Source organism: Papilio polytes, unplaced genomic scaffold (genome assembly GCF_000836215.1).
Source record: "Papilio polytes unplaced genomic scaffold, Ppol_1.0 DF822622.1, whole genome shotgun sequence".
Lineage (NCBI taxonomy): Eukaryota > Metazoa > Arthropoda > Insecta > Lepidoptera > Papilionidae > Papilio > Papilio polytes.
Window position 1 is genome coordinate 2,113,143 of NW_013526582.1, and position 15,333 is coordinate 2,128,475.

At 32.4% G+C, this 15,333-nt stretch overlaps 3 protein-coding genes across 6 annotated transcripts in view; 1 reads left to right on the plus strand and 2 right to left on the minus strand.

Annotated features, from left to right (window-relative positions):
• Positions 1-4,632: 4,632 nt before the first annotated feature.
• On the minus strand, positions 4,633-8,709 carry LOC106105963 (translocator protein-like). Of its 3 annotated transcripts, none has more exons than XM_013286474.1 (5): positions 8,587-8,709; positions 7,618-7,865; positions 6,274-6,368; positions 5,526-5,731; positions 4,633-4,777 (listed from the first exon to the last, which is right to left on the minus strand). In XM_013286474.1, the coding sequence occupies exons 2-4, from the start codon at positions 7,850-7,852 to the stop codon at positions 5,528-5,530; spliced, it is 534 nt and encodes a 177-aa protein (XP_013141928.1). In that variant the 5' UTR covers positions 7,853-7,865; positions 8,587-8,709; the 3' UTR covers positions 4,633-4,777; positions 5,526-5,527. The 3 variants fall into 3 exon arrangements, with proteins under 3 accessions (XP_013141928.1, XP_013141929.1, XP_013141927.1); XM_013286475.1 differs by lacking the exon at positions 8,587-8,709 and adding an exon at positions 8,370-8,501; XM_013286473.1 differs by lacking the exon at positions 8,587-8,709 and adding an exon at positions 8,089-8,206.
• Positions 8,710-9,381: 672 nt separating this feature from the next.
• LOC106105964 (translocator protein-like) lies at positions 9,382-10,817 on the plus strand. 2 transcript variants are annotated; one of them, XM_013286477.1, is made up of 4 exons: positions 9,382-9,609; positions 9,774-10,026; positions 10,161-10,255; positions 10,582-10,817. In XM_013286477.1, the coding sequence occupies exons 2-4, from the start codon at positions 9,789-9,791 to the stop codon at positions 10,756-10,758; spliced, it is 510 nt and encodes a 169-aa protein (XP_013141931.1). In that variant the 5' UTR covers positions 9,382-9,609; positions 9,774-9,788; the 3' UTR covers positions 10,759-10,817. The 2 variants fall into 2 exon arrangements, with proteins under 2 accessions (XP_013141931.1, XP_013141930.1); XM_013286476.1 differs by having other exon boundaries at positions 9,390-9,618.
• Positions 10,818-11,326: 509 nt separating this feature from the next.
• The window catches only part of LOC106105962 (nucleolar protein 14 homolog), a 6,280-nt gene continuing 2,273 nt past the window's right edge, over positions 11,327-15,333 (minus strand). Inside the window, exons 5-10 of the mRNA XM_013286471.1 lie at positions 15,129-15,274; positions 14,124-14,239; positions 13,206-13,669; positions 12,082-13,076; positions 11,810-11,965; positions 11,327-11,464 (exon numbers count right to left, since the gene is read on the minus strand). Coding sequence (XP_013141925.1) covers positions 11,374-11,464; positions 11,810-11,965; positions 12,082-13,076; positions 13,206-13,669; positions 14,124-14,239; positions 15,129-15,274 — 1,968 coding nt within the window. The 3' untranslated portion in view covers positions 11,327-11,373. The remainder of the gene's footprint in view (positions 11,465-11,809; positions 11,966-12,081; positions 13,077-13,205; positions 13,670-14,123; positions 14,240-15,128; positions 15,275-15,333) is intronic.

The following is a 15,333-nucleotide window of genomic DNA, read 5'->3' on the forward strand; positions in this document are numbered from 1 at the left end:
ACCGCCGCTGTTACCGCCGCCCTTTTTGCGGTCGCCCATGTCCATCTCTTCGTTCATGGTTACGTTGACACACCCCTGGTATTCCGGACGTTGTATGCACACAAGTCGCACAACCACAGCGCACAAAACGATGTTAGGACGTCCTCCTCGCGAAAAATTTTGCGGGTTCACTATTTAAAAACAATCCTCGTCGCCAATGTAATGTAGGGGTGTTAATGAAACGGCGGTTGGTACTGGACTGATTTATTATTATCACTACTGACGGTACATTATTATTGGCATACCCACATATACACCACAGGTAGCTGTTTACGAGGTATTACAATATGCAATGTAAGTTAAAGATCATCATCATCACCAGCTCACTATACGTCCCCACTGAGGGGCTCGGAGCCTACCCTAAAGTTAGGGTGACTAGGCCATAGTCAACCACGCTGGCCAAGTGCGGGTTGGTTGACTTCACATATATCTTTGAATTTCTTCGCCGATATGTGCAGGCATCACGATGTTTTCCTTCACCGTAAGAACGTCGGGTAAAATTATGTACATATGAAAATTCGAAAATCACATTGGTACATGGCGGGATTCGATCCCAAGACCTGTAGATTACAAGTCAAGTGTTCAAACCACTGAGCCACCGACGCTCTTAAGTTAAAGATAATACAGTCTAATACTGAATCGAAGTTTACAGTTTTATAATCGTCAAAATTTTAAAGGAATTTAGAGTTTAAGTGCCTGTCCCACCACTGACTGATACAGGCTCAGATAGCCGCCCGTAACACATAAAAATTCACGTCGACGTCACTGTCAGATAAGGTAACCAAATCCGATATAATTTGGTGGGACAGGCCTTAAGCATTTCTTTATTTAAGACGCTTTTACATATTTTAATGTCGTTTCAGTAATCGTTAAGCTACTTTCAGGCGTTGTAAAATATTTATTAACTATTTATGAGGTGTTTGTAGAGATTTATTTACACCATAAAATCTCTGATAATGCCTTTTGAAAAAACAAATTAAGTTTCTGTAGATACTAAAATATATTTACATTTGACTATACGTAAATATTTTTATGAAAAGGAAATTTGATTCATAAGCGAAAATTTTAATCCGAAACACAAGTCATCTGCAAAATTCTATAAAAATATACACGAATAATGTAAGTTAAGAAAAACCGCATAGTATTCTGTAGAGCAACTTAGACCGAACTTAGTTCCAAGTTAGATATCTTAAGTTGGCTCCCACACCTCGCTAACGGATGAGCAAACAGAAAAAAGACTCCGGAAGTTGCACTAGCTTCCGTTCACCGGAGTTCCGGTTGGCACGTCTGCAGCCTTCGTGTGGCTTTTTAAAAAGTTTCTACTTATACTTGTTAAGTATGACTTTTTCTATTCTCTACTTTGTACGTTAATTATGAAGGACTAGCATTCACCCGCGACTCCGCGTGGAATTAAAAAAGTAAAAGTGAGTATCCTATGTGTTCTTACTCCACAGCTATACCAAATTTCATCTAAATTCTTTCAGCTGTTTACGCTACAAACTCTAACAAACATCCATCCATCTATTCTTTCGCATTTATTATGTTAGTATGAGTATGATGTTAGCTCTCGAATAAAAAAAACAGTAAACAGTTGATTTCTAGTCTGAAATATAGAGTAATAAAATATTTTGGAAATAAAATTGAACGCAATAATGCGCACTGAAAGCGAGCTTCAGCTCAGAGTATTCATACTAGAATAAACAATAAGGAAGGCTACGAGTATAATTTGTTAAAAAGTTCGATGCGTCATTTCAAATCAAGACAAAGTTTATAAACAAAAAGTATACTTACAGAATCTTATTAATATTACAAATGCGAAAGTTTGGATGAATGGTTGTCAGAATTTGTAGCCTAAACTGCTGAACGGAATTATTAAATTTGACAGATGTAAAGGACAGTCTGGAAGAACACATACTTTTGTTTTTAATACCACGCGGAAAAATCGCGAACGAAAGCTAGTTAATAAAATGTAAAATATACAACAAAGCAAAGTTATACGACTGTAAATAGTTTGGTAGTAAAGTAAATTCTATCCGAGGAAGCTATCTCCGACTTCGATTTTAATTTAAACTTGTGAGACGGAGCGAAGCCGGTAATGTGGAGGGAATGCGCGACGGGGTGGACAGTTTTAATACTATCGAATGACATTGCAACGGAAACACGAACTTTTTGTAGAACTATAACGTGAAAATAACATAATACATCTACAAAAAAAAAAAACCTCCTAAAAATTTATTTTAAAAGATACTAGCGATCCTATTCACAGGTCCTTTGCTGATACCAAAATTTGTTTACTAACAAATCACATAAGAATTCTGTAAAATCATCAATTTTCTGTACTATATTCACTAGCTTTCCCCCGCGACTTCTTCCGCGAGAAATTAAAAAACAATTTAAAATGTAGCCTATGTTACACACTTTACTAACGTAGCTTTTAATGGTGAAATAATTTTCGAAATCTGCTCAGTAGTTTTTGAGTTATTTCATTACAATAAATTATTAATCACTCTAACCACAAAAAAACTGTCTCAAAATTCTATGCAAAGATCTACGCATACTGAGGGACAGACAGACAGCGGGAAGTGACTTTGTTTTATACTACGTAGTGATGTAATAAAGGGCGCATTTTCATTCATCAGAAATGTCAGTCTTTATACAGCAAGGAGGGAATTCTTGCATAGAACTAAGGACTAATGAAACTTAGAAATCTATTATGAAACAATTTTTTCCTCATTAAATGATGCAAATTTCAAATTAATTTCTTCCACTTAGATTACAAGATACTCAGAAATTACCACTTTAGGATAATCGCTGTCTGGAACATTCCGCAATGCAGTTTATTAATTACAATTGCTGTTAATTGTCGCTGGAGAAAGTTTGTAGGTGACAATTAGTGCCGCCGAGCGCCTGATCAAATAAATTAGCAAGACTGAGCTGCGACTTGAGTTGACAATTACCGTGGCTAATGGCCGCCGAGACTTGTGACGTCACAAATATAACGGTATTCGGTTTTTCTATGAATCAACTAACGTTCGCCCGCGACTCTTGTGTGGAATTAAAAAAACATAAGCAAGTTGACTGTGTTCTTGCAGACTACCCTCTACATCTATGCCTAATTTCATTAAGATTTAGCAGTTTAGGCTACAAACTCTAACAAACCTCCATCCATCTAAACCTTTGCATTTTTAATATTAGTTAATCTTACTAATTTCTTAAATGTTATATTTATTTCCGACCCAATTGCATTGTCGAATGATTACCAAAATGGTTAGGAAATTCGTCCTCGACTGTTATCTAGAGACAATGGTTTCGGAGCTTCGAAAGCTATTGATTCGATGTACAAGCTTAATTAAAGACAATGTCGTTAGTAATGAGATGCGTTGTTATGCAACTTCATTAGGCCTATTACGTGCTTCTATGTACATAATACTGACATAACAGAACATTCTCTCTGAAAAAAACAGGAATGAATGAATACAAAAACACATACTTCATACCAATATTATAAATGCGAAAGTTTATGAATGGATGTTTGTTAGAGTTTGTAGCCTAAACGGCTGAACGGATTTCGATGAAATTTGGTATAGATACAGAGAATAGTCTGGAAGAACACATAGGCTACATCGTTTTGTTTTTTTTTTAATTCCGCGCGAACGGAGTCGCGGGCGAAAGCTAGTGTTTTATAAATGCGAAAGTTTAGATGTATGGATGTTAAAGTTTGTAGCCTAAAAGGGCTAAACCGGCTCTCGATTAAATTTGACATAGCTGAGTATATACTAGGAAAGCATACAGATTACTTACCTTTTTTAATTCCACGCGGACTAAGTCGTGGGCGAAAGCTAGTTCCAAATAAATGTATATCTATTATTAAGCATTTTTTTTATAAAATCAACCTTTTCAAGTAAAGGTTTTTATACAACTGTTTTAAAGCAATAACAGAAAGTTATAAGTTCTGCCCTTCTGTTTCTTTAGGTTTAATAAAAAAGTACGCATTTAAAAGTTGTTTTTTTTTTATTATTATTTTTTTATCACGTGCCTTTTCCTCGAAATTGTCAGTTGTTAATTCTTTAGTTTTTTTTCCATGCCGTGATAAAATATTTGATTCTTAATTTTTTGGTGCATAAAATAATAACACAATATGCTTTAAATTATTTATTGAATTAACAAGAGAAGAAAAAATCAATCAAAAACGCAAACAGTCAAAGAAAACCTCATCCAAAATTAAATGCGTAACAAGGAATGCTTATTCTAAAAAAAATCCACTTCGCAGACTAAAAAAGTACACAGATAAGAAACAGTTACACAAATATTTGAATATTGCAGTACTGGGTTTTACTTAAATTATATTTTTAATTGACAAATAAAAAGCTACCTTTTTGTAGATAAAAAAAAAGTTTGAAAAAAAAATCGCAAAAAACAATAAGCGAAAAATGTACTGCTTTTTATGCTTTTCTATATTATTAAGTAATATTAATTTAAAAAAGTCAAAACTTTTATAAATTGATACAAAATCATGATCTTAGGCAAAAAACTAGACAATTGTTTATGGTATAGACATTTTTAGAAAATGTACTTAATTATTTAAGTAAATTATTCGTATTAAATACGAAAAGAAAAATAACTACAAGATAATTGTGATATTTCCTACAATAAAAAGTTAAATAGGAAATGCTTAACTACAAAGTACAGACTTTTAGGTTAAATGATTTTGTTCGAATTTTTTAAAGATGGCCAGTTTCTGTAACAAAAAAAATATTTATTAAAAAAATTACTTATTCAAAAAATCTTGAAATTTCCAACGTCAGAAAAAATTCAGTATGTCGTATATATTCTTGTTAGAGAATTAAATATTTTTATAATATACTAGCTGTTGCTCGCGACTTCATCCGTCGGAAATTAAAAAAATAATAAAAAGGTGAAGTCTATGTTAGTCAGAGGTAACATAGCTTTTGATGGTGAAATAATTTTTGGAATCGGATGAGTAGTTTTTGAGTTATTTTAATACATAGAAAAAAATCAAAAAATTTTTTTACGAAAATAGCTTATCTATATACCAATATTATAAAGTGGAAAGATATGATTTTTTGTAATTTTGTATGTATTGAAATAACTGAAAAACTACTGGTCCGATTTTGAAAATTCTTTCACCAATAAAAAGCTAAGTTAACATTGAGTAACATAGGCTATATTTTTACACTTTTTTTAATACCACGGGATCGAAATCGCGTGCAACAGCTAAAAGCTAATACAGTAGAACCTCGGTAAGTTAAAGTTCAAGGGAAACACAAAATATTTTAAGTTATAGAGGTTTTAAGTTATCAAGGGTCTATGTTGTAGAGGTTTTGGGCTCTGATGGGATGGGAACATATTATTTTTTGAAGTTATAGAGGTTTGAATTATCGAGGTTCTACTATATTACAATGAATATTCTTGCCAAGTTCTATCTCTCAACATGTGTTTCCTGTACGAATTACATTACAAAGTACCTTCACTGGGTCTTCTCATCCTTGATCTCGGTGACCCTGGGGTCTGCTTTGGGGTTGTTCTTCCAAACGTAGTAGGATAGTGAGCTGGCGTAGGCCAACCAGCCGAGGTAAGGCAGCATTAGAGCCGCGGCTGTCTTATTGTAGTGCACGAAAGATATCGTGGTAGCGGTAGCTGCCGCACCCAGCACTACTATTTCAATAAAAGCCTGAGAAACAGTATTTATCTGTTTGTACCATCATCGACTCAAAAGCGCCAATAGCCTAATGGTTTACGTGGTCGAGGGTTCGAATCCCGCCAATCGACTATTTTGAACCATATCCTAGCACAAGCTTAGTTGGAATGGTTAAAGGAAATATTAGTAAATTAACAAAAATCGTCTAATATTTTCATAAAAAGTTTTTTTTTTTTTCAAAAAACAATCAAATATTTTGGAAAATTATATTACTAAAATGAAACTAATTTTAATATTTTTAGTATATAAGACACTTTAAGAAATTAAACGTGAACATATATAATAAAGTAAAAATAATAAAAAACCAAAAAATCACAAATAAAAAAAAATCACAAACCATATATCTTTTCAGATGTGCCCATGCATCAGGTAAATGTAAATATGAAAGAAAATCGGGATTCGAACCCGGGAATTGTCAATTACAAGAATAAAAAAAAACATAGCAAAAAAGAATTATGAAAATAACACAAGGAATTATGAAAATACCCATTAATTGAAAATAAAAAAAAACTTACCAGTTTATAGTCCTTCATGCCAAAGAATATGGGAGTCCATGCCCAGTTGAGAGCCAACTGACCTCCGTAGAGGGAGAGAGGAACTACTGAAGATTCTGCAATAAAACATTATCAAATGTTCATCTCCCAAAAGGTTAAGTTTTTAAAGTAATGATTTAATTTAATCTATGCCTAATCGAAATCCGTTAAGCCGTTTCGAAGATACCTCCTAACAAACATCCATCCAGATGGATATCACTAGCCCGAGACGACAACCGCAAGGAATTAAAAAAATAAAAAAGTATGTAGCCTATATGTTCTTTCAGACTATCCTCTACGTCTATGACAAATTTCATCAAGATCCGTTCAGCAGTTTAGGCTACAAACTCTAACAAACATTTATCCATCAAAACTTTTGCATTTATATTGGTAAGAATACAAATTCGGCAAACTATTACATCAATCATAACAAAAACAGTATAAAACAAACTACTCTATTGTAATACATCTAATTCATTACGCGGTTTATCACGTGAGGGAACTACACTGTATTATCAACAAGTGATGGATAGGGAACATTATCTTATCAAATACTAAAATACAAATGATACATATCTGTCTACATTGGATATATGAGGATTAATTTTTCTATAAACCCTATTTATTTGTATAGAAATAACATTTATTTATGCTATTTACGCGTCTATAGATGTTGCTTTAACAGACAGCGCAGAAAAACAAAGTAGCCTATAATATGCCTATCCATGTCAGTTACCTTCCAGTGATAGCCCCGTCAAAGTCGGCCCAGTCATTTCAGAGTTTACCCGGAACAATTGCAGCTTGTGGACAGATTGACAGACAGATAAAATTCTTTTAAATGCTATTTTTGTTATCAACAATGTAATTACATCATCTGCCCAAAAGCTGGAATTTTTCTTTTGTTATTACATACAGACACTGCAATTTTACTATATGTAACTAGGTTTTCAATAAAAATTTATAGAAATGCTCCAGAATTAATTGGAGGAAGTTTGAAAGTAACACCAGTGGTGGAGAAATTGAGAAGCAAAAGGTTAGCGTGGTATGGACATGTTATGTGACAAAATGATGGGGACATAAACCAGAAAGTGTTAAGACTGAATGTGGATGGCAACAAAGGTAGAGGAAAACCGAAGAAAGTATGGATGGATTGTGTGATAGAGGATATGCTTAAGAATGGAGTGGATTCAGATATCACGGCTGACAGATGTATGGAAGAGCAGCACATACTGTGCCAACCCTCCGTAAGGGATAAGGGCAAGTGGATGATGATGCTTCAAAATTAATTAATTCTTAAACTTGGAAGATTAATGAATTAATTCTCACCATTAAAACCACCACACTCTTCCCACACCAAATAAGAAGCATATCCCATACTGCTGTATAGAACAGTCCAGGCTGGCCCGAACACCCACTTGGGTGGGTTCCACGGTGCCTTCTTCAAATTATCATACCAAGACTTGCCCTCTTCTGAACGTATTTGTCCAGCAAAATACAGTCCATTAACCCAACCACCAACATTGGGCAGGATGATAGAACCAAGAGCTGGCCAGTTTGCCATATTAATTATTTCACTGTAAAGAAATGTACAAATTTAATATGCATCAGAAATTTTCTTAATGTAAATGGTAGGCCCACTACAGGTGCACAATTGACAGTTTTTTTGACTTCAGTCAAACTGTTCAGTTAAAATTGTCAGAATTGTGCATATGCTTAACACATATAAAATTAGAGATCTTATTATCCAAATTTAAAAAGAAACATGAAATGTTTTTTTGTCGCATTTCAGTACTTTACCTAGCATTATCAAATACACTTTCTAGAGACATGTTTATATTTAAAAAACAATAAAAACACAAAACAACGTCACTTATCGATTTAAATTTAACTATCAATTCAAATAAGACTAAAATACGTGAGTACTTATTTACTTCAGACTTTAGACTAAAATTTATGAAAATGCATACTAATTATCAGAAAAAAACGTTTGATTAGCAACAGGAATAGTAATTAAACGATAAAAAAGCCTTGATAAGAATTTTCTGCTGAGTAATAGTTACTTGAATTAAGAAACATACCCAATTCCGACAAAAATCACTTTAAACTTAACACAGATGATGTAAGTGCGAGTTCGTGCGGAATATTAATAAGTGTACGCTATATCTAAAAGTAGCGGTGATTGTAAATAATTACGCAATTTTTATAAATATATAATTTGTTTACTTAATGATTGCCGGTGAAGTAATAAGTTATGACGAAATTCCACATAAAAGATAGAAACCGTATGATACTTACATAGTATAACAATGGAGAAAGTTATGCGCTCACACAATCTACCGGTGATAACGATATAAAGTACTTGATATTGATATTAAGTATAAGATGAAATCAACTTTGAATGACAAATTGAGTCAAAGTCAAAAGTCATGGAAGAACAAACTGGAACAGATTAAAAAAATTACAGTTGATTTTACAATTCAGATATTAAAAATACAAATACTTTATTTATTAAACGTATCATTTTACAGTAAGTAGAAATCCTGCTTGCTGGTCATCATGAGTTACATTTTAACAATATCCGATATCTTTTAATACATTTCTTTATCATTTTATTAGTAAACCATTTTAAAAGTCATGGTGAACAATCGTTTTGATTTGCGCTGTGTTTAACTCAGCAGGTCACCACTGAACATTAAAAAAGAAAAGACTGCAGAAACGTTTTTGCGTCGGCCGCATACAAACAAAATATCGTAGATTAGCGGAATTAAACTACCTAACGTACCTAGCGAAATGGCCAAATTTCTAAATCGCGAGTGCTATAGTAATCAGTTAGTAATGTGAAGTCTTTCCTATTTACTCAACTTAACTAGTTTTGTCGAATCGAATCGAATATCGATATGTTTTTGCATTACTTTTACTTTTGTGTTTTGGTTGGCACTTAGCACTTATGTCTTGTGACTCAACCACACGTACTCCACTAAAAGAGATGACCTGCAGATCAACTCATAGTTCACATCCACCGGCTCAGTAGATCTCAATAAATCATATATGTATAACTTTAAACTGTCGTGGTAACAGTAAATCAGTTCAATTTATACCTTACTATGGGTATGATTTACGTGAGCTGAGATCATCATACAATTTGAGGCTCATTCTCTTGTTGAGCCGCAGCTCAACGGTTCTAATGCTATGTGAGCTGATCTGTCAAAACTATTTAGAGTTGATTTACACGCGTCTATTAAAAACAAATAAGATAACATTATCAAAAACAGAAACAGGATTAAAATATTCTATTCTATCGTAACTTCTACTTTTCAGGTGGATAACGTTAGTGTTTTATTTATTACCTTAAATTAAAACAAATGTTTCTGACAGTAGTGTTAAAGATTTGTTTTTGTTGTGCAACATTATCGTCTTTTTATTCGTAAAAGAACAAGAGCTTTTACAATTGAATTTGGTTTATTATCTATATATCTTTCCAGATATAATAAACGAAAATGCCTAATTGGAATCTAATAGGATCTTTAATATTTCCTAATGCTGGAGGATGGGCGGGTGCCGCTACTACTATGGTAAATCAGGTAACCAATCAGAAAAATGATGCCTGGTACGAAACTATTAAAAAACCTACTTGGACTCCACCGAATTGGGTTTTTGGACCTGCTTGGACGGCGTTGTATACAGGAATGGGTTACGCATCTTATATGGTTTATGAAGATTGTGGCGGATTTACCGGTAATTTTTTTTATACACAGAATGTTAAAAATGCATCAAATGGTTTAACTCAACAAGGCATTACATCTGTGTGTGGCTCTATTAACTGATTTTTGTTTTTATGTTGGTATTAAATTTAAAAAATATGATTTCAGAAAAAGCTGTACTTCCACTAGCATTGTATGGAGGTCAATTGGTCTTGAATTGGACATGGACACCTATCTTTTTTGGATTGCATAAAGTTGGCTGGGTAATATATTATTTTATTTTAAATCTTAAAATACATCAACTGAAAAATATAGTGGAATCAACAGGGGATGGTACAGATAGGTAGGGGAATTATTCTTTTCCTGTGGCTCCTCAGTTGATTAAGGTTGTCATTTCGCTATTTTGGTTATGTGAAAAATAATTTGGCTATATGAAAAAGAAAATTGCTTATGGTTTTTGCAGAGAAATCATTCTCTTTGTTAAAATAATATTTAAACTTGTGTTACCGCTTTCGAAACTTAAAAATAAATCTTTTTAGGAGCTTGGGTTTTAATAATTTTTCTTTAATTGTAATAATCTTTGTTTCAGTCATTAATTCACATATTAACTCTGGATATAGCGGCAGCGGTTTGTGCTGTTAGTTTCTTCAAGGTCAATCCTAACACTGCATATTTTATGACCCCATATCTTTGTTGGTTGGCATTTGCTACATGTTTGAACCATTCCATTTGGGAACTTAATAAGGATGACCCTAAAGCAGAGTAATTATTTAGCTTTTTGGAAGCATGTTGTAATGTTCATATAAAATTTTCAATGTGTTTGAATTATTTTATTATTTACACTCTTTATTAACTGAATTGTACAGTTAAAATTAGCATCTGCAGATTTAGACATTAAATAAAAATAATTTCAACTCCGTAAATATAGTATGTTAATATTCAGATTCATTTCTACTTAAAAATTGTAAAATAAATTTTAAATGTTTCTTGCATACATTGTAGTGGAAGTTAATCGAATTTTATTCAAAGTATTTTATTGTAATCACAAAAGCATTTATTAAATGTAAGACAAAAGATATTTTTTTATACTCTGTTGTATTTTTAATATTGTTAAGTTTTAAAATGTTTAAAGTGCCAATATCGTTTTTAATGTTTTTTCTGTTTCAATTCACAGTAAATGAGACAATTTTAATTAAGTTTTCAAACTTTTAGAGTAATGTTGAATGATAAAGCAATGAAATCAGTTGAATTTGTTTTTTTAAAAATCGTGTTTTTTTCTACTGGCAACATTAATGTTGTAAGTAAAGGTGCTCTATGGTTTTAAAAAAACATTATTTGTGATATCATTATATTTACATAATGAATAAAGTTTTAATCAATGTCATTTCATTCGTTTCAATTTGTTCAACTCTCCCTGTTGTATTGAAGCATCTTTGTAAATCTGTTTCACCTTTTCCTTGCGAATATTGTCACTGGAATAGAAGAAAAAATTTAAGTCACGTTTAAAAACAACAATGATTCGAAATAAAAAAAATAGAATTTAAATGTAAACAAGGTAAGTATAAACAGTACATTTTTTTATTGGAATTTGAAAACAAGTCACCATTCACAAATCCACTCCAAAATGAATGCGATATTTCTTTTTTTTTTAATTGTGAATGTTTATTGCCGAAATGCATAAAAATAAGTCCTTGAATAGATTTAAATAACCTTTTGAGTCTCTAAATATTTTGTATAGATATTTTCGCAATAAAACCCAACACTAAGAATAACCTTGTAAAAGATTCCATTTAAATATTGCCTTATTAAAAATATACCTGTGAATCTTCTGTCGTATCTTAACGGATGCGATATACGCCTTGTCTCTTCTTATCTCCCTCAGCGCTCCCTTCATCTCCTTCTTATATTTACCCTGCAGTCTTGCCTTCTCTGCCTTCTCACGTGACAGCTTAGAACTCTTACTGCCGGTGAATCTGTCGATGTCAATATAGGTTATGTTAGTTACCAAGAAAAATTAAATAAAAAGACTACACAATGACATCTTTGAAAAAAGTAATCCAATGGCACTATTAACCTATAAAAAACTTACACTTCTTGAATGTCAGGTTCATATAATCTTAACGCTTTAGGTCTAACTTTCTCTCTCGCCAACGGCGTAAAAGTTTTAACTTCCAAACTCTCTTTCATATGCTGTAACACCTCGGATACAGTACTTCTAACTTTCTTCGGATACAAATCTATATCCAATCTGCCCAATAATTTTATATGCGCTTCAAAAATAGCCTCCTGTGCCTCCAAATCGTTGTAATTATCAAAAAATTCTTTCAACATTAATACACAATTATATAAGCAAGTAATCTTGAACGCATTGTCAATTTCAATTCTGATTAAATCCTTCGTGGACATTTTGTTTTCGAACGCAATTTTAGAACAATCGTCTTCTAAATTCAAAATTTTGACATCTTTGTGCAAACGAAATGGCGGCACCACTTGGATTGGATTTAATACTGAAGTGTTCGCGCTTAAATATAAAACGCCGCGTAGAAAATTAACTCCAGCGGGGACGAATCTTTTAGATAGTACTGTGTATTCTAAAATTAATGCATTAACGAAAAAACCTCTAGAAACTGAATATGCATCTTTAAATCTGCAAGAAGCTAGAATTTCTGACATAAAAATCAAAGATGGTGTCGTAACTGGATGTCGGAAATCTGATGTCGGGTATAAAAGAGATATTAGTTTGAAAAATATCAATGTATCTAAATCGGGTACTTTTTTGGGATACTTTTTGAATTTATCATGTTTTTCTTTTAATAAATCGCACATAAATTTCTTTGATGAGACTTTGTTGGTGTGAGCTAAGTCGTAAAAATGTGGAACCAATTTGTTAAATATCAGAAATGATTTCATAATTTCTCCTTCATCGTTGAGATTTGAGAAAATATCGTTGACGTATTGCAACATGTGTGCGTACAATCTACTTAATAATTCTTTATTATTCTCAGATAAACTGGGATCGTAGCTTTTTATCAATTTTTGTAATGCTGCTGATTGTTGTGAAGGAGATTTTCCTGTTAGCAATTCCTGGAAAGAAAAAAATCAATAAAAAGATAATTGTCACTTTATGTAAAAATCAGAAAGCTCGAGAAAATCAAAACGAGATTAGCAGAAAAATTATCAGAAATTACTTGTAGGGGAAGTCAATTGACTTACTTTTAGATTAGTTCCTTCCTCAGATTTCAAATTGAAAAACGATTCTATCTTTTGACTACTCTCTTCTAAAATTTCATCATCCGTTTCCTCTTCTGATTCCTTTAAATCTCCTAAATCATCGAATTCATCATTTTTAACATCATCATCATTATCATCACTACCAGATTCATCATCCGAATGTTCAGATTCTACGTCATTACTGACACCATTTACTTTAGGTTTATTTAATTTGTTATCTTCGTCATTATCGCTTTCATCATCATCACCTTCATCATTTTCATCACTAGATGCTTCAGATTCAATATTCTTAGCATTCAAATCCTTTCCTTCAATACTATTTTCTTTTGTATTTTCTTCATTTTCGTTACCATTATCATCATCGTCACTTTCACTGCCTTCTTCATCTTCACCTTCTGATGATGTGTCTGATATTCCATCATCGAATTTAGGTTTTGCATTTGGAACTGTAAAAACAAACAATAAGTTACTTCTAACATTAAATAAACTTCAATAAATTGTTTCTGAACATGTTATTATTTTCTATTTCCTTTTTCTAATATAAGGTGGCAAACCAGCAGAGGCCACCTGAATCCACCGAAATGAAAAGCGACCGCTGCCCATAAACATAATCATCCGCAATTGCAGATGCGTTGCCTACACTTCATTGACGGAGGAGACGCACATAAAAATGTCATTTCCCCTTCCTATGCGTCTCAAATCGTCAAATCCACTTTTCCTTCCCATCATTTCCACTTAAGAAAAGAGTGGAAAGGGACTAAAATTAGACCTCTAGAGACTAAAATTAGTTATTATGATTAAATTAGCTTTAATGTATAAGTATACTTTTTAGTAAATAAATAACTAAAACATTTTTGTTAAATGTAATTCCAATAAAAATAATAGAAATCTCATATTTACCTGTAAAATCTTTCAATACATTTTCAGGTACCAAAGGTTTCCCATCTTTATCGTAAGCCAACATGAATTCTTTTTCGTCTTCCAGTTCGAAGTTATCGTCCAAATCGTCCGCTGACCTGGTTATATACTAAAATTATTAAAAAGTTGCTGTTGCTCTCGACTTCGTCCCCATTAATTAAAAAAATAATGTAAAATATAGAAGTTACTTGATAACTTAGCTTTTTAATGATAAACAAAATTTTAAAGTGGGCCCAATAGGTTTTCAGTTATTTCAATACATACAAAACACAAAAATACAATTTCCTCTTTGTAATAGTATAGCCTAGCAGTTCCCGTACGGCTTATCCGCATGATAAATACTTTATATCATTGTTTACATTTGTGTAATTTTCAATTTTAGACATCAAAATTCAAATGCATAAATGACAATGAAGACCTTTGCCATTGGAAAACAATTATAAAACCATGACAATCTAAGAACCATTCAAAGACAAGACAATCAAAGAAGCATCTTTGCTGCTAATAGATTGAAGTTTTTATCCCTTACTCACATTACCATTTTTTTGACCGACTTCCCAAAAGAAGAAGATACTCAATTCGTCTGTACGTTTTTTTTTATGTGTGTTACGGTATAACTCCGCCGCTACTGGACCGATTTTGATAATTCATTTTTTATCCAAAAGGTAATGCTTGTAGGTGGGTCCCAATTTTTGTTTGATTTTTACCAATTTATTCACCCCCAAAATTAAATAAAGTTCAAATATATAGCCTATAGAGTGACGTAACTTTGGGGCTTATTAAAAAAAAGAGTGATTTAAAATATGCTGTGATTGCTGATATTGTACATAACAATGTGTGTGTTTTTTAAAATTTATTAGTAAAATAAAAACGGGGGCGCCACTTTCACCAATGTTGCAAAATTTAACTAATTATATTAAGAAAACATTATTACAGACTTAATTAACGAAATGTTATTTTTAGACAAGATATTCCAATATTAATTACCTGTGTTTTAAAATAGCAGGATTAGATTTAGACACATTTATTTCTTCTTCTGGCAACATTCTCTGTTCCCTCTGCCTCTCTAACTCCTCCAACTTCTTTCTTTCTTCTGCTTCCTGCTTTTCTGTACTTTTTAGTCCATCTGATGGCTGCAATCACAATTACATAAATAATTATAGAATATTAGTTTAGCCTGCGACTCCATCCG